Source organism: Anopheles maculipalpis, chromosome 3RL (assembly GCF_943734695.1).
Source record: "Anopheles maculipalpis chromosome 3RL, idAnoMacuDA_375_x, whole genome shotgun sequence".
Classification (NCBI taxonomy): Eukaryota; Metazoa; Arthropoda; class Insecta; order Diptera; family Culicidae; genus Anopheles; species Anopheles maculipalpis.
This window is the reverse complement of record NC_064872.1, coordinates 83,865,896-83,885,195: the sequence shown is the minus strand read 5'-3', so window position 1 is coordinate 83,885,195 and position 19,300 is coordinate 83,865,896. Positions and strand designations below refer to the sequence as shown.

The following is a 19,300-nucleotide window of genomic DNA, read 5'->3' as shown; positions in this document are numbered from 1 at the left end:
AACAATTGTTTGCTATCGATGTTTTATTGGGACTTTGTTTATTTAGGACTAGCTGTACCTATTGATTACTGTGAGTTTTTAATAAATCGCCAATAGCTCAGTTGAAATAAATAATCAAAACACAGAATTTTCCATAAAGTTGTATGAATATAATTTTTCATGTGAAGAATAGTAGTCAAACACCGACACAAAAAATTAAACACAAGTAATTTCAAACAAAACATCACCATCATCGTCACGAAAAGCCTTTCCAAAGACTCCCAATCTAACTAATTGATCATTCGAGTGCATTCCTAAGAACTTTCTCGCCATTTAATATTGGTACTTCAACAGCGACTAACGCATCGTACACTTTACTGAACAACAGCAACAGACCTGCGAAGAACCCCAATAACGCTAACGTCATCGTTCATCAGCATAATCCTCTACCGTACCTTTTAAATTAATATCCCACTCGAGCTCACAAGCAGCCCAAGTCGAGCCTCGAACAGGCTCGCCTCGCCTCACAGATCTGAAGACGGGATTTACCACCAAGGACGCAAAAAAAAACATTCCGGCACATAGTTTACGCTATTTTCGATGAAAAATGACATTCTTTTCCAGAATGTCGCCGTGTTGTTCGGTGTCACCTTCCCACGTTCACCTCGATGGAGACGCCAGGTGCTTCATACACTTCCAACTGTTGTGCAAGCAAAAGCAAGAGAGAAAGAAAGGCACAAAAAAGCACAACAAACCCATTGCATACTGACCGACGTAATCAACCGTCGGCAGTCGAATCGGTGGCATTGGGCACAGGCGTGATGGGGAGGCACTGTGAAATTAATTCAATTATTTCATACCATTCTCTTCCGGCTCGGTTCACACCGGAACCGACTAGGGGCGACGGTTCCTGTTGCTTTTGCTTCAAACCGAGCCAACCGAGTGTGCTAACAATGAAGGTTGTTAAAGCTTTTTTTCTCCCTCGTCTTTGGTAAAAGTGTGCGTTTTTTTTTTGTATCCCCGTTCGTTGCTCAGGCACGAACGTCTCAAACCATGAATGAAATGGAGTATCGCATTTGTTTTCTCAAGTGTTTGTGTGGGTGTGAGTGTGTGCATATGATATGATAACCAAGCGAAGCAGAAAGAGACAAAAGGAAAGACAGAAAGAGAGAGGGAGCAGAAGACATATTGACTGATCATGAACTGTTCTCTGGGGATTAGTGAGCAGAAAGGTATTAGAAACCCTAACCCAACACGATTCCAAAACACAACTTTCTGCAGAGAAAATTTTTTACAAAGACCGGAGAGAAGTAAATAATAATGGAAACGAGTTAAAGCTCTCTCAACGTTTTCTTGGGAGAGCTTTCATTTCAATCGCAGGCGCAATGCTATCGATTTATGCTTCTTTGTATCACAATTGGCCCAAGTTTTGCAGATTTTGGTTAAAAAAGACAATGATTTAAGATCAAAGAAATTCAAAATTACAAATCTTTTACCTGATAATTAATAAAATTTCAAAAAAAGCTCTATTTGAAATTAAATAAACTTCTTTATAAAGTTTGTTAAGTTGTTTGTAAGCTATGTACCAAACAAAAATCCCTACTAAAAGATCAACGTTTTAAGACAATTTTGATTCTTTTTTGCCCACTGTGCAAGAACCCAATGACATTCGCATCCTCAGACATAAAAAAGTGCACTTTATATGGGAAAAAGCTCCAAGCTTCTCTTGCTCTTTCAGTCTCTCTCTCTCTCTCTCTCTCTCTCTCCTTTTTAACTACTACCACTATAACACAGGCTCACCTCTGACCAACTGTATAAATAGGGGCGCTTCGGTCGGATTTTCAAGCCGAACACATTTAGTACGCAAAACTCGGCTACGCAAAACGTCTTTACAGTTCCCGCATACACACAGACACAGGTGACATTCCATAAATGGTGACCGTACACTAAACCCTCACCGTGCGTGCGTACGTGCGTGCGTCCGTACCATTACCCGTCCTTTGGGAAAGAGCAAAAAAAAAGTGAAGAATAAAAAGCAAAGTGAAGTGAAACGCATTAGGAAAAACACCAAACACGTCAAGGACAATACCATTAGAAAACAGTGAACAAACAAGTGCCAGCCACATACACAAACACGCACGAACGCATACAGTGTGTTCTGTGAACGAAAAGAACGTCAGGGTGAGTGAAACGCGCAGCGAAAGGTGTGTGTTTGTCCGCTTGGGCTGCGTATGGGGGGTGAAAGATTTTATGATAAATTCAAGACCGACAAGGATACGGTGACGGCGACGTTTGGGGAAGGTGTTTACGAGACACGGGACGAGGGTCTCGTTTGGACGGTAATTAGATACGGTTGATGTGTGCTGATGTGTGCAACCTACTGAGGTAGCCTTTTGCGGCCTACGGTATCCAAGAAGTAAGCCGTCTAGCTACGAAAAGAAGCCCCGGATGAACGGTGAACGCAAACAAACAGGATATTAATGCATGAGTCTTATTGTGGGATGAAAATAACTCACCTTCGTGCCCCGCTCGAGTTGGGATTAGTTTGCACAATTATCCTTAACTGTGTGGCTACTGCAGCACATCGCTACATCCACACCAGCTGCACGGTTACCATGGTGGTGATGATGATCTATGACAGTGTGTTGACAGCTCTCTTGCTGAGTAGGCTGAAAGTATGTGGTAAAACTAATTGCCAAAAACGATGATGATGATGATGCATGGCGTCTTGCATCTACGAGGACAGCTTTCCTTCCCTACTCTTCCATATCACACTCACGCACCTAAAGAGCAAAACTTCCCAGCTAATACACTCGATCTTTTAAGTTCACGCTTCAGGTTCATTATGCCCTCCTTTTTTCAACTGCCTTCAACTGTCTCCTGTTGACCAGCAATGTTGATCGAAACAAGCGAAGCTTGCCTGAACTTTGCGCCTTTGTTTTTCTTCATAACACGAGCAACAAGTTATGCACTATTACGACTCGCTTCGTTTACCTACTCGTTAAAGGTGAGCTTATCAGGTTACGGTAGGGCGCACGATAAACCTCACCGATGAAAGAAGGGTTTATGTTTACGTACAGCCCCAACTTCATCTACATACACACACACACACACATAAATCTCCAACGAAGAAACACGGTTACAGCTTCCTTCAATCTTTTTGCACGTCATTTTCCTGTACTCTGCCAAGTGGCCACTTGGTCATGTTTTGTTAAGCTGTTCGGGATGTTTGTGTGTGTGTCTTTTTTTTTTTGCTTGTATTTTTGTTTTCCTTCGTGCTCTACACGATAAACTGAGTTATGCTTTTCTTCTCAAGGACACGATGTTCCGACACGAGTTCTATTCGCTTGAGGATTTTTTTTGACGATGAAATTGAAACAAAACAAAAAAACACCCATCCATGCCCTTTGCTCTTTAAACCTCCCAAACTCGATGACGATGAGGAGGAATGGATGGAATCAAACTTGAACGCCTTTTGTCCTTCTTTTTTCTTCTTCTTGCCCTCACCAGAAGAAGGTTCTGATACCTTCCTGGAACTGATTCACTCTGATTGAAGCACAAGAATTGGAAAATAATCTCATTTAAATACATACCCCATACCTACCAGCCCTTCTTATGGGCGCGTGTGTGAGTTCTGCGTTAGCAATAGAAGGAAGGAACAGCTTGAAGAATCCTCGCACGAAAGTATTTTAATAATGTGCTGCTTACCGAGAACTCCTACCAGAGCAGCGTCAAAATTACTTATCGATTGAGATGGGGAGCAATCAGCAAATACGCATACACATACACACGAACGCTTTTCAGTATTTTGCAATAATGAGTCACGTGGGTTGATTTGGTTGTGCAAGATCGATAAAATACCTTTAGATCTTCTGCGAAGTGTGTGAGAGAGAGATGAAAAAGTTGCTTTCTTTTCTGCATAAAAAGGACTTGTAATTTCGATGCGGGTAAAAAAATGTGCAGTTGAGAAGAAAGCTTTTTTTCTGCTCTTTACTCCTTACAGTTTGACCCTCAGTTTTCTGCTGAGAAAAAAAAAAACTTATCCCCAAATGAGCAAACTTTAGTCCCACATGTGAGTTCGAGGCGATAGATATTGGCAACACGGCTGCAGCTGATGATGACTGGTAACCTTTCCGATAGCCTTTAGAGTTCGGCAAGTTTCTGTTGAAGGTTGAGGTTGAAGATGACGTTCCGTGGACTGGTATCAGCACCATCATCATCATTACACATCATTATATGAGCAAACTTCCCACAACGTTCCTCGCTCTCCCTTTGGGGAAGAATTCCTAGTGCTTATTCAATAAAGTGCCAGCGGTTCACTACCTCCTACACGAGTGTAACATTGAGATCCGTGTCGTGCTTCTTGCTTTCAGTAGTCGCAGTAGCCTGTAGCAATCTGTACCCTCCATAACTCCGGTAGCAGAAGGGCGGAAAAATCAACTATGTCAATAATTTTTTTCCCCCGATATTTGTTTGATTTATATCTGAAAGCTTACTGACCAACGGACAAAAATGGTATCGAAATGTAATTGGACATTGGACAAACAGTCTGCGGTTTGGTCGACCATACCCGACGGTTATTTATTAAGCTCACTGAAGTGCGAACGCATTATCATATACATCTGTTTTTTCCAACGTCCTGACGCCTCGACGAAGGGTTTACAGCCTGGTACACCCTGGTCCCAGCCTGTGGGCGATAATTTATCAACCTTTCAGCCAAAGGCCGGACTCATTTGCGGGCGGTATTAGTGGTACACGCAAGGAGGAACGGCCTGCAGGAAACCTCATTTGTCAGTCAGCTGCCCCGCAGGGTGTCACATTTCCCAAACTTGTTGAATCTGTCCTATCGTTTTGTTGACTGTTTTGCCCTTCATCTCTACCCCATAATCAACCAACCGGACCAATAAGTGTGTGGCGTAGGGCAGTTCATCCATCAAAGTTATTGATCCATGCGAACCTACCAACGGAGTCATTGAGCCGAATTTTATTAATTAGCCAGATTACAGCACTTTGCGAAATCGATCCGCGCACATCACGTTCCTCGTGCCCGCGGTGATTCATTCCGCGGGAAATAACGTCACGGAACGCACGTGCTGGTGTGGTGCGTAAGGAGGCGGGTGGTTTTGTGGAATAAATTACAATTTTACCGACGTGATCGGACGTAGTCGGGACGGAAAATTGTATTCCGATACCACTACGTCACACCGCAAAACCCCCGGAACGCCAGGACCTTATCGCTATCGCTATGCTTCTAAGGGTAGTGAAACAGCTCGAATGGGACATAAACTTTTCCTGCGAGAAAGCCCCTTGCCATCACTCCCTTCGCTACGAGACTGATCCGCCGTTAAGGGTGCAAACGGGACGATATAAAAACTTTGCAATCGAGACCGATCGAAACCAAACGAATCTGCCATCTCTCCGGATGTGCGTTATCGCCGCACAAAAGGCAATAAAACATGGACATAAATTTTCCCGTCCACCACCGTTTGCCATTTTCCCTTGTGGACCAATCGTTTCGCTTTCCATTTGAGAGCGGTTTCGAACAGGTAATAGGTTCTGGGACTGAAGTACAAACGATTGATGATTAGCTATTGATCGTATCGAACCAGTCAGCCAGTAATCACTGTACCGTGGCTTTAGTAGCGTGCTGGTCAGTTTGAAGCTGTGGCGATGGGAAAAGTTAACTTTTGCGTAGAGTTGGAGAGAAATTCGAGCAATGGATTTGATGTAGTTTGATTGCTTTTTAACACAAATACTTTTAATGTACGATCGTTCCTTCAAGTTCCTGGTGGAAGTTATTACGTTCATTCAAACATGAACATTAAAAAGCTCCTCGACCAATTAAGGCCTTTCAACATAACCCCTCTGATAGAGTCTGTCTTTCAAAAATCATTCTAAATGAAGTTTTAATCCCATGACATATTTTAGCTAACTAAGCTTCCAACAATTTCCTCATAACCTCAAAATGAGTTGTCCTCTACCCTAAATTCTATTTCTGGACCATCTCACTTACTTATTCCCCAACCAACTTGTCATTTTTCGCTTAACTCACTCGTGAAAGTCACTCAACCAAGCCGACTTTTCTCGACCACCACTTAACGCCCTCCAAGCAGCACCAGTGCTAAAAATCAGGTGAATAATAAAGCTTGACAGGCCGACCGGTGCTCCTACGGTGCCCAGCGTCAGCGACAGGTGAGGCAGAAATTTGAAATTCAATTGAAATCGACCGTCCGACCGACCGACCGGTCCGCTGTCAACAACATGCACGACCGGTTCAACTGAAGTCCGAGCTGGTGTGGACATTCTACCACCCACTAGCCCGGTCAGATCGCGATAGCGAGATCCATGCCCGGTGGCTGAATGGCAATGGGGCATTTCGAGCGTACCGAAGACCATAGAGCTTCCCATCCATTTCGCCAGGAACCGTGACCAGCATTGTTCTGGCTGCGCTTGATGCTTCCGATTTTGCCCTGTCATACAGTGGTCAACGCCATAACGGTATGGTTATGGTTACAAATAAATTTTTACAACAAACGCAAACCCACACACACACGTTCACGTAGGAAAGAAAGGCAATGGAATTAAGGGATGGTTTTGTTTGGTGTGTTTGAAATGGTAAAATGTGCATCATTGGTACCGTTGTGACCCAATGGATGATCGGAGTTGACGCTATAAATTTTACAACTTTTCGCCTCTTTTATTCTGTTCTGTTTGGCTCATTTTTATTATTTTACTTATTTTTATTTTTATTTATACTTTCGTTACTTAAATTTTATATTTTTTACGTACAAATATTTAACTTTTTGTATGGTTACTGTTTGTAATATTGACTTAATTACTTACTTACTTATACTTATCGGACTTCGCTACTTCGATCATCACCATTTATTATGTATGTTGGAAAAGCTAACACGATCTATTCAGCTGATCCTACAATTCACTCGTGATGCTCCGTTCAGCTGGTGATACCAAGAGAATGGCACCTGGAGACCCTGTCCGTAAAGTCCTTTCGGGCCGTCCGCATGGACAAAGGTCCAAGTTGTCATATTGAACGATTATCTTGTTATTCAATCGAATAAATGCGCATATAATTTGAGAACTAGATACACATTACCGTTTGCTATCCCATCTCAATAAAACGAAGCCATAAATAAAACATCCTAGCTGCTACCTTCCGATACGGATCAGCAGCTAACTACGCAATACAAAATACTCCAGAAACAACTTAAAATCCGTCCACCAGGTAATCCGATTGCCATCTAGATCTCGTTTAGATTACCTGGTCGCACAGATTGGAAAAGCCATCGTATCGTTTTTGTGGTACCGACGGCTTATAAGCCGTCCTGAAGCGCAGATTGGAAAATTATTTAAATAAAATTAATTAGTGGGTAATGTCTAAACCCCTTTCAACCTGTCACGAACGATGAGACCCGGCGGCGATGTCTAACGACCACCACCACCATGCTTGGCAATAAGCGTAACCATCACCGGCGGCAGCAAACCTGTTGACAAAGCTATCTTGGTTCGATAGTATTTGCCTGTCCGTCTCACGAGCTTTGAAGTCCATACTTGCAGACGGAGATTAAAATCCGCCTATCGCTTCGAGAATTCAAATCAAACTTTTGTGCAGGCGACCAGACGTAAGATGGGAATGGAATGGATATGCAAACACAGAAGAGAAGAAGAATCTATTGCATCATCATGTCAGCAAGTTGAAGTTAAGTAGTTTTCTTGATTCATCTCATCTCAAACCACCAGAGGCCATGCTCCCGTAAAAACTCAAGCTTGCGAGATATATTTTTCTTTGTGAGAACTTTTTCCTTCCCACCCCGAGCGTGTTAATCCCATTATTTATAGCAATTGGGGGACACATTCTCGAACCATTTTCCACACATCTTAGCTTACATCCTCCCTAGCAGCTTTGTATGATAATTTATTTCGTGGACTCTTCAGCTTCCTTGCACTAAGTGAATAAACCTGCTTCTCCATCCGAAACGCCCACGGTGATACTGAAGCGTGCGTGCCGGTGCCTTGGTTTTCAAGTGGAAAACGGTCTTCCTTAATCCGCCCTTATCTGTCATAATCATTCGTACCACTTACCCACCCATTGATGGGATATCGCGCCGGATATCAGCCCTTCTCTCTAAGAGTGCAATAAAAATGTCTACGTCACAGCATTCTTCCCGTTGGCGATTGCAAGCCTGATACACGAGAAGCTGTGGTATGTTCTGTGCTGGATTCTTATACATCCAACGTCAGAGAAATGAGTCACATGCCATTCGAATGATTTAAACCTTTTACCCAACACCACCGCACTAAGCCGATCGTTTGCAGGACTTGTGTAGACCAGGCGGTGGTGCTATTCTTCGTGCAAATTGTATGCCACATTCGTTTTACCATTCTCTGACTTTTGTGTGCATTGTGTTATGGTTGTCCTTTCTCGTCCTAGTTGCAGCTGATTGTTGAACCACCGCACCTATTCGTTTTTGTGTTCTGGTCAATTTCCGTCCAGCTTTCTGCAACAAGGCTGCCCACAATGTTTCAAACTAACGATATAAAACCAAAGGGGTTTATAACAACGTTTATCAGGCCCTTCCTGGTGTGTGGCTTGCATCACCAGCAGCAGCAGCAGCAGCAACGCATTGCCATGCCTTTCACGTTGTCGTTGACGTTCGGAATCTTCACGTTGAAAAATGTCATTTGCACTACGCTGGCGGCACAGACTACACCACAAGACGGAATGATTTTTTTTTTCCGGAAGGTGAGGATGATGATGATTTGGCTTGGCAAAATGTTTGGTACGGCGCTGGACGGGAGAGGGTTAGCATTTTGTAATATCATGCCAGAACGTGACTAATGCCTGTTGGGAATACAAACAAGCCGGATCAGTGAAACCGTAGCAACGGTCGAATGAAATGGGAAGTAGCTAAAATAAATTGTGCCACTGCTTTGGAAGCCGATTACAAATTGAGTTTTCTTCCGGTTTCAATTTCTTCGGTAATAGAACCTCGTAAAGGAGATATATTGGTCACATTATCGTGTTGTTGCTTTTTTATCCTCATTGGTTACCGGTATGATGGCGTCAGCGCTCTTTGAATAAAGCTTCATCCATTACGAACCTGTGTCGTGTGTTGGCAAATTCCTATCACAGCATTGGATTGAAGATTTCAACGGCTAAATATAATGTTTTTTTCCCTAAATCAGTCCAATACAACCCTCCTTTCGCGAAGCTCACAATCTGTTGCTTATAAAATTTCGCAGAATTTTCCTTTTGTAAAGCCCTCAGCAATGGCGGGTTTTACCATCTATTCGTTGCTGATTCTTGGAACCAGCCTGGCAGTGTTGGCTTCACAACATTCACCGTATTCCCTGCAGGTAACAATTCGATTTTTACGATTGAAATTCACTTTTCCATCGCCTGCAATGAAGGAACCATAACAAAAAAATCTTCATCTTTCAGGCCGCCATTGATGCCCTACATCGCCGGGAAGCTCAGCTAGCCCTGCGAGAGGAAGCTGCTGCCGAGCAACTGGATGACGATGGTTACTGGATGGAGCGTAAGTATTGTGCCCATGCCGTGGATGCTTTTTTGTGACCTACATCAATAACGCGCCCTTTTCTTACGTCTCCAATAGCAACCGAAGAGCAGCAACAACAGTTTCGCCCGAACCGACAAAGGCTGAACCGCATTTTGGCCAACTATTTGCGACGTCCCGAGGAAGAAGTGGAAGATGCTTACGATCCGTACGATTTGGACACACGGAAACGGTCCGTCTTTAGGGAGAGAGATGGTGAGTTACCGGTAGAGTAAATAGTGTTGATAGCTTTCAACAATGTCTGGTCTTGTTAGTAGAGCAATCATCCTACCCGACTGTATTCCGTGAGCGAGAACTGGAGAAATCCTTCCCACACTCCGATCAATCCGCCGACTTTTTAAAAGCTGTCGAGCGTCAGGCAATCGCTGAGCGAGAGGAAGAATTTCAGGATCGTTTACAGCAGCTGTGGGACAAGTATCAACAGGAGGAGAACGAAATCGAACAGCGACTTTTCGACGAGGAACCGTTAGTTTCGCTTCAAAGTCCAGGAGGATACGAAAAGCGACAAGGATTCCCCATGTCCGAATCGGAACCATCTCCCGCCCATTACGGTCCACCGATGCAAGAACGCAAGCGAACCCTACCGATTCTACCCTGGCTACCAGCAACACGCAAGAAGCGTTTCCCTGTAGCTAAACGATCCCCCAAGCCGGAAGCTCCACCATCCGGAACGGATGAGAAGGTGGCGAAGGATTTGCAAGCTCTCTTTGGTGCACCGATCGAACAGAAGCGCAAACGTTCCAGTGAACCCGCGCACGCACCGATAAGCTCAACCGCCAGCTCTGGTGTGACCTCAACGACGATCGCTCCCACAACTGAGCGTGCACTGGAAGCGAACAAAGCTAAACGAGAATCAAGCGATGAACATCATGAGCACAGCTCGGAGGAAGGACCGGAAGAAGACGAGCACGATCACGAACACGAGCACGATCATGAGGACTCGAGCGAAGAGTTTGAGGGTGAGGATGACGATCGAAAGAAGAAACGATCCGTACGCAAACGGTCCAACCTGGAGGTGGTGAAGGAAGACCAAATTCTGCCCGGCGATATTGGGGAGTTTAAGACGAAAAAGTCGATCCAGTGGAATAAGTACTTCGGTATGGATCGTAGGAAAAAGGATGGTCGAAGTGGTGGTCCTGCGCCCTATCCGCTGAGCTTTTACAAAACGTACGATGAGGATCGTAAAAAGAAAAACATCAATCAGGACAAGCTGGAAAGCATGGCACAGAAGCTGAAAAGTATCGAGGATTTAATACTGGACCAGATGGTCAAGTACACGGGTGATCATGAAGGTAGTAGGCCCGCTGCAGTGGATCGCAAAATTTCCACAGCTGTAAATCAGTGATCCATTTATTTTCTTTTACACAAAGGTCTTATGACTGAACCGGACGAGCTGGAAAAGCTGAAAGACAAACTGGTGGCACGCTTGGCAACTGCGTACAGTATCGAAAAGATGCGCCACACGCTGGAGCGGCTGAAGGATTCGGTTAGCGACGAACAGCTAAAGCTAAACGAAGTGGAACCGGAACAGCCGCGCGAAGAAAAGGAAAAAGCTAAACGAGTCGCTGTAAAGAAGGAGCGTGCCGAGTACGATCACGGCCAGTAAGTGGTTAAAGAGTGAAAACGGTATGCAGCGTGTTAACCCCCTTTTTCGCATTTTACCAGACACAGCAGCATGGAAGGTAACGAGAAGGTAACGCACGATGAGGTCGAAAACAATCTCGATGATGTGGAGGCGGATAAGAAAAAGAAGAAGCGTACCCAGAAACGGTACCAGGAAATATTCCGTGCCCCGGAGGAGCCAGAGATGGATGAAGAGCTTAACCGAGGGCTGGTTGTTGGTAAGCTTCAACCGTTTTTCTAGCTAATAGAACGTATGGCATATGTTGGCTATAAAAATGGTCTGCCAAGGAGAAGGAGTCATCCACCAACCTCTGTGAGCTCGTACTTAGGCATCTTTTCCTTCCAGAGTCCACTGAATGTCCACTGCTAGATGCGTTCGAGCGGCGATGTCGTGGAGTGGACGTGCTTAGCGGTGATATCTATCAGGAGCTGCTACCAGCTTGCGGTGCCCATCAACTATGTTACCTATGCGTAAGTCGCCGATCCTTCCTTGCTCAAACTGCCCAATCTAACCTTTTTTGGTTCCATTTCCCGCAGGGTGTATCACCGAAAGTGTGCGATCTTCAGTATCTCTCGGAGGCGGACAATATATGCGAAAATCAACCGGACTGCCAGACGACTGCCCGATCCGTACTGATGATACTGCGCGGATTTCCCGGCCCACAACTCGGTCCACGCGAGTGTGCCAAAAATCCTTGCCTGTATCGGGCGATGGTCGAGGTTGGTGTCGTTGTAAATTAAGTCCGTTCGATCGTCAGCTACACCGCTTACACCATTCCAATAATGGAGGACGGAGGAAAAGAGATGATTTGTCTTGATGTGAAAAGTTGTGAATTTGTTATCACTCTAAGTTCCCATTCACGAGCAACCGATGGTTGGTGGGCACGCACATGAGTGACACTGAACGATGGCTGTTGTACAGTGAACGAAGTACTTGCCCCGATGGCACAATATAGCACACTAAGGCTACCGAAGAAACAACGATGATCAGTATACCGAGAAAAGGTTCACCATGGGAAGGGAAAGGCGAAACATTCCTTACCTTCCAGTCGCTTGTGAGTTGTGTGTTTGTGTGTGAGTGTAAACAAAACGGCTCACCATTATCGTGTGGAGTCCATTTTTAATCGCATATCGATAACTGTGCATGTATGTTTAAATGCCACGCACAACAGCAGCAGCGGCGCGGTATGACGCTATCAACGATTTATCAAAATGATTTGATGTGAAGCATCATGCTGCAAACACCGCACGCACCTACTCACCAGACATTATGTTGCAAACACCCAACCCAAACAACGCTCTCGATGTACTTACTAACCGGTACTGTATGGGGCAATTTTTTTATGGTTACATTTTATGCTCGAATCGTTCCACCTCGTTTAAACGTAATTTTGAATACCAAAGTACATATATAAATGTGTCGCTGTACAAGTAAGATTTTTGTCAACCATTATTTACAAAACTTATATAGTATTACAAACAAAAAACTACACAGAAAACTAACAAAAAAAAGGATATTGAAAACTGAACTCGACTAGGTCGAAACGACCTTATCTCTAGTTGTGAGAAGCAAACAAAAAAAAATGCACACACACCCACAAAATGCTATATACATATACAACCAAACAAAACTATATTATACTGAATGTGTACTGGATAAGTTTCTGAAACAAATAAAAATAATAATTTACAAAACCAAACCAAAAACAAACCAAAAAGATAAGTAAAATTGAACAACAAACAAAACAAAACCACTAAAATCTTATACCCCAGCCTAATTCCCCCCTGCCTCCGTGCATTTTAAATGGGAAGAGATGTAAAACACATATAAACGAAACGAACAAACGAAAAGGAAAGAAACGGTGAGGAAGAAAACACGAAAGCTTAAACCTACACAATCCTGACAATAAGCAACACATGAGACGACGAAACAAGGATAAAAAGGAAACAATAAAACAAAAAAACGAACAAAGCATGCTTGGCTGGGGAGTTTTACGGTGAGTGTGTAAACGTGGCAAGGATTAAAAATGGAATGTAGTAAGGGATAACTATTCCACAACAGGCTGAGTAGATGCAAACACAAAAATGACAAACACATGACACAAAAACACACACGCATAAATACCCGATAAGAACTAACGAAACTGAACTGAGTGCAGCTATTAGTTTTACGTATTGATTGGAGAAGAAAACAAACAAACCAAGCAGTGTGAGTGAATGTGAACAATAAATCGTAATACACAAGCATAAACAACAACGTACATAAACCAATATTCTACAACAAGTTTTCCTGCAAACAACCCCCTTGATATGGGCGATAAGTGTACGTTGATGATGTTAAGATACTAAGCACGAATTCACGAGTGTCAAGCAAGCGTGTGTCGTTGTGAGATGCTTAGACTTTCGGTTAAAGTATGGAGCGATCGCCACCGTCTCGTAAGCCATTAGATGGCCGGCATGACCTAACAGGTCATTAAGCCAAGAGGACACTTACACAAGCGATATAATGTACACTTAACAAATGCTTAACAATTATTCCTGCATTATATTGACACAAACACACACCCGCACACTAAACAAACCGATCGACCTAAGCCACACACTAAACAATCGATGAATCAAACAGTCAGTATTTGTTGGAATTTAAATATACTTAATGAATGATCCTCCCTCCCCAACAATGGGTGCGATGATGTGTTTTTATTGTGTTAAAAAATAATTTCTAATATCTTGGATAAGAAAGCTTAATTCAACTCTCGCTCCCTCGTGTCAACTGTTCCCTGATGAGTCTTCCCGGCAAGTGAACCCGCATGATTGCGATGGAATCCCCCGTCCCGAAAAACGGGCCAAAACGGAGCGGATACTTGAATGCTATCAATGAAGCAATGACTGATGATAGCTGCACACTGATAAGATAAACTCACCTGTGTGACCGACCGAGTTAGAGCGACCGACCATAACGTTTAGTGTGCATTCGGATGTCCAACTCATTCTTGGACTTGTTGACGAATCGACGGAAATGTCATCTGGTAGAGTTCCACCACCGTCGCAACAACAGCAGCCAGAATTTTACGGCCCAGACACACCAACGTTCGATCTAAGCTGGGACTATAACTACGATACTACGCTGGCCGCACCACCAAACAATGTGCCACCCGTCGGTAAGTGACCAATCTCGTGATCCCCTCTACAATCCTAGTGAATAATCGTGCGTCCGTTGCGTTTACACAGTGCACAGTGGCGAGAATCGAATCATCACCGCTCAACCACAGTCGCAGCAGAGGGAACGGGACGGTGGTAAGACGATAAAAGCTTCCTTCGGTTGTGGACATTCTTCATTGCGCGTTGTTGCTCTTCTGTTACAGTCAGTCTACGGATACAAACGTCTCAACAGTCCGGTGATCACATACGATCCGTCAACAGCCCATTTCTGACGCCATTCTCACCGCGTGCGGGTTTGGACTTCCTGTACGGATTGCCGTCGGTCTTTATACAACAGAGTTACGAGCTTAACGATTGTAAGGCGTTCGGTAGAATTTACTTGAACTTTATTCACACCTAATCTTCCGCATTGGCAGTACATTCGGGCGTTGCATCGGAAAACCGTTTCACAGTACGTGGACCCTCCAACGAAGCACTTTACGGTGCCTCCGAAACATCCGACCCGAAGGATCGGTTTTGGGGTTCTTTAAGACCCTTTAGCCTATCGCTGGTCGATCGTAGCCATCAGGAGGTGCTGCTGTTTAAGAAAAATCTCGGCTGTGGCGTGTTTTGCTGCTTCTGCAAAAACCAGTTCCTCGAGGTGTGGGCCAATCCGGGTGAGCTGATCGGTTGCATACAGCAGGACTATGGGATACTGTCGCAGGAGATCGTACTCTTGAACAGTGATATCAACACGATGTTCCGAATACCGATACCGTTCGTGAATGCGATCCGGATGCCGAAGGAGACCCACTTCCGGGTGATGGATCGTGATCGGATGACACAGAAGGGTACGATTACGCGGGCATGGAACGTTAATACGGCTAGCTACACGAACAACATCTACTATTCGGATCCGACGATGGACGTGAAGTTTAAGTCACTGTTTATTGCGGCTGCTTTTATGCTGGTAAGTGACTTCCATTAATAAGGAAAAACCTTTTTGATACTCATTCGTTTGGTTTTTTTCTACCCAGGAATATCTGTACTTTCAATCTAATTGTTGCTAACGGGGGCAACCCCTGTAGGTTTTTGCTACCGTGGCTGCAGGCACGGTATCGTATTATTGTATTGCAAAGATTATCATAATTATAATTAAAAATCTTGGTTTTATAAGAAATAAATATACAATAAAATATTGGGTAATTCATACACAAAACCTTTCGCTGTTCATTTTAATCAGCTGCCTGTAATGTCCTGAACACCCTCCCCTACATGAAATATTCTCATACTTTGCACCTCTCACATTTGTACATGCTCACTTGCGGACATCGGTCAGAGCACTCATCAAATCCAAAACGCACTCTTGGTAACTCATCTCACACACAACGGCTCGATAGTTGCTTGAAAAGTATCTAGACCAGTGATGTCAAACTTATTGTGAAATCGCAGGCTACGTGGAACGCAATTACTTTCACGTTTTAAATGTATAGTAATTTCCCTTATAATAATAATATTATTTTTACTAGGTAGAGGTGACAGCGGCGGTTTACTTGACTGGGTTGGGGTTCAAATCCCATCTGGACCGTTCCTAATAAGGGAGGACTGACGATCGAACTACGTGGTATAAACCAGTCGAGTAAGCCACTCGATGGCCGGAGTGATCTAGTAGGTCATTAAGTAAAGAAGAAGAAATATTTTTACTTGAATAAAATTATCTAAATTTCATCAAATTTTCATCACGATAATCGATGTTTTGTTATTGTGGGTTAGCCTGGGACGGATTAAGAAATTTTTTGGGATACATCAGACTTTCTTCTTCTGCTTTTCCTTGAATTAACGACCTTATAACGGCCAAATAACGGCTTAACTGACGACGGAGCTCGTCTATGAGGAGCTGAGACAGTAAGCAAGCATTTCTTTCCTTTCAACCACCATTGAAACCACAACAAAAATTCGTTTAGCATTCTCATAGATTTATTTGACTTGATAGAATTAAGGTACAACCATAATCGCAATTAGAGTAGAATAGTCAACACAGGATTATTAAACTTAACCACTTTCATTGCACTAAAACTCGCCCGGCTACGTATAATCTCCCAGCAACGGTTTGGCCGTAGTATGCTGAATGTGAACACGCTATGGATACACAACTCTAAACGGCAGCGGGTCCATAGTAATTGCTTCCTTTTACGACAAAAACGGGAAAAACCGGAACGAAACACAAGAAATGGGAAGCAGTTTTGCTACCATTTACCCTCCTTCACATTTGGTTCAATTTTGTTCCTTGCTTTTGCTTTGCTTCTCCTTTGCATATTACAACGATTAAGAGTACGGGATGAACAAGGCGCGATTAACCGTGTTTTTGTTTTGAGTGGGGGTGTTATTACTTCGCCAGGAAAAACACATTATCTACTTATTATTATTGCTACATGGATGTACATAATGGGGTGTATGGGTCGCACAATGACACGCATTTGCGTTCCACCTGTTGCGTTGCGCAAATCTTTCGTACGCGCACGTGCAAACCACGTGCAGTGGTTTTGCAAAATTTAAACTGTATACTACGTAACGGTGATCTGCTACCACGAAGAAGAACAACCGAAGAACGGATAAATGTTTTTTTTTTTCCTTTTTTCAATGAGCTTTCGTTTAAGTGTTTGTGTGTGATGTTTTGTTGTTTTTTTTTTCTTCAATCTACTACGTACGTTTGCTGTATTCGATTTTGCTGTTGCGCGTTCCACAGGTCACAGGTAAGTTTTGTGAATACGAGTTGTGTGGTAATTGTAGATGCATCTTTATGTATGCCCATATGCAATAGATATATATGTATGTATATATTTATAATTGTTTTGAGATTTTGTGTTATGCGTTTTTTTTTGGGGTTGTTTCTTCAATTCGATAAGGGGCTATTATTAAGAGACGTTCGAGGTTTCGAGAAATTGCACTGAAATCCACTCCACGCTATTCGCTATTAGTAGCAATGTACAGAGCTGTGCTGTGCTATCGATCCTTTGTAGTTCATTACGCTCGCCTTTGTTTTTCGGGCACAATATGCAAGCAGTTAACCTGTCCATGTAAAATATCCTTTAGAGGATATGTAAAATCGCCAATGGAACAGAGCAATACAGAACAGAATTGTCTCCAAACGCGAACAAAACATACAATCCATTCGATCCTGCAATCGATCGCAAGATATGAGATTATCGTAAAACAAAAAATCTCAAACACGCTTCACTAAACGCTTGGCCTACTTCATTAAGAGCTAAATGCAGAGTTTTATATATGATTTGTTGCCTTGTTAATCTTGCTTATCTTACACGTTGGGTACACATTCGCTTATGTAGTTAAGTAGGGCGAACAAAGCTTCCATCCCCGTCAAAGAACCTCAACAGACAGGGAAGGTGATCGCTACTGCAACGCTGATTACTTGAAGCTATCGAGTAATTTGAGGCTAAGTAGTAAGAGGTTTAGGAAGGGGTTTAGGGCCCCATTGTGTTCAATCGCGTTACGCTAAATCATAATAAGATTGGAGCTGTACTTTTGAAAGGCCTTATTTATCGTTTCCCTTAATGCAGTCGGCGTTTCCCCCAGTGTCTCGTTTTTTCGGTAGCCATTTTCAACGCATGTGTTGTACTAATTACTTGATTGTTTGCCCTCTTTTGTATCTCTCGTCGAAAGCTTACCATTTTCATTGATATATTTACTTCACTCTGCGCGTGTGTGTGTATGCTGGGAGTATTTGAATTCGGTGGAAATGAAAACATCGTAGCATAGAACAACATGTCGATTATCTAAGCGAAAACGAAACCGCTTTGCACTACTGCATAGGTATGTTTTGCGTAGTATACTGTCCGCGTTTGGAATGTGTTGTCGAGTTTTGAGTAATTATTGTACGTTCGGCAAATGTAATAATACGGACCTAGCAGGATCGTTTTCCTCGCATTACGATCGGTTTTAGTTTGCATATGTATCCGGTTGGTTTTTTTTTTTTTTGTTTGTTCCAGCGAAATTGTCTAATGAGTATAGTCTGCTCGTAGAGTGGCAGAACCGACGAATGGTTTAACTTTTTCTTGCTTTTTTTGGTTCTAAAATCTTACATAGTTTTTCATACTCAACTGCTTATTTGCTTTCACTTATTGCTACTTGGGTTTCCGACCACCCAACAAGCGCTGCTAATGCAACCGAAAACGCTTATTCCACAATCAGGCATTCAAGTTTCTACTATATTAACAAAACTCCTAATAGATAGAGTAGATAAGGTAACGCGATATACTAGGCATTAGGCTTGAGTGTTCGCGATCGCGCTGGTAGATTTCTGGGGGTTTTAGAGGGGGCACACAATGCGGAAAGGTGTAGCATCATCTAGCTTTTGTGATTGATACAGTGCAGTAGAGAGAGAAAGAGATAGAGCGTAGACAGTAGAAAATAAGGGAAAAAACATGATTTACTAAGCCAAAATAGGACAGTAAGGGACCTTCCCACTGTGATATGTTGCATAATTGAAAACAATTTTCAATACCACTACAATGAGTCAAACAAGTCAAAACTGAGCCAAAGAAGTAGTATTACAGCTTCTTACTAGATTGGTCGAATGTGGACATACTGGTCTCACTTTAGGAAACGTCGACAGACCACATTAAATGCATTATTATCACAAATGCAAACCTCCAACTACTCCGGCCCACGCCACGCCAGGCAAGCAAGAGAGAACACGCATGTGTGTTTGTGTGCTGAGAAAGCTTCCCTAATGCATTACTTACTTTCTCACCTTTGGACGTTCTGCTTACATTTGCTATACACGACACAACGACAACAACGACAATGATAATGGCGTACGGCAACAACCTAGAGTAAAACACAAAAAAACAAAACGATCTCTCGATGGTCGATCGTACACCGATTGGAAGAAGGTATCCTAAAAAGCACGTGCAGTAGGCAACCGAAGGAGAACACACACA

General features: G+C 43.2%; 3 protein-coding genes across 3 annotated transcripts in view; 2 read left to right on the top strand and 1 right to left on the bottom strand.

Annotated features, from left to right (window-relative positions):
- LOC126562905 (MIT domain-containing protein 1) overlaps positions 1-19,300 on the bottom strand; it is a 458,992-nt gene that overhangs the window by 286,310 nt on the left and 153,382 nt on the right. The window lies entirely within an intron of this gene.
- LOC126563580 (uncharacterized) lies at positions 9,268-11,948 on the top strand. The gene is made up of 8 exons (XM_050220225.1): positions 9,268-9,354; positions 9,440-9,536; positions 9,615-9,770; positions 9,833-10,867; positions 10,946-11,177; positions 11,241-11,416; positions 11,545-11,669; positions 11,736-11,948. The coding sequence occupies exons 1-8, from the start codon at positions 9,268-9,270 to the stop codon at positions 11,937-11,939; spliced, it is 2,112 nt and encodes a 703-aa protein (XP_050076182.1). The 3' UTR covers positions 11,940-11,948.
- Positions 14,199-15,409, top strand: LOC126563664 (phospholipid scramblase 3-like). Its single transcript, XM_050220309.1, has 5 exons — positions 14,199-14,359; positions 14,430-14,495; positions 14,564-14,716; positions 14,777-15,309; positions 15,377-15,409. Exons 1-5 carry the CDS (start codon positions 14,218-14,220, stop codon positions 15,407-15,409), a joined length of 927 nt encoding a protein of 308 aa, XP_050076266.1. The 5' UTR covers positions 14,199-14,217.

Bases quoted from the DNA above. Each gene is read 5' to 3' on its own strand.
- LOC126563580 (XM_050220225.1), top strand. From the start codon at position 9,268: ATGGCGGGTTTTACCATCTATTCGTTGCTGATTCTTGGAACCAGCCTG. The intron at 9,771-9,832 runs GTGAGTTACCGG...TCTTGTTAGTAG, and splicing joins CGTCTTTAGGGAGAGAGATG to AGCAATCATCCTACCCGACT. The intron at 11,670-11,735 runs GTAAGTCGCCGA...CATTTCCCGCAG, and splicing joins ATCAACTATGTTACCTATGC to GGTGTATCACCGAAAGTGTG.
- LOC126563664 (XM_050220309.1), top strand. From the start codon at position 14,218: ATGTCATCTGGTAGAGTTCCACCACCGTCGCAACAACAGCAGCCAGAA. The intron at 14,360-14,429 runs GTAAGTGACCAA...GCGTTTACACAG, and splicing joins AAACAATGTGCCACCCGTCG to TGCACAGTGGCGAGAATCGA. The intron at 14,717-14,776 runs GTAAGGCGTTCG...CCGCATTGGCAG, and splicing joins GAGTTACGAGCTTAACGATT to TACATTCGGGCGTTGCATCG.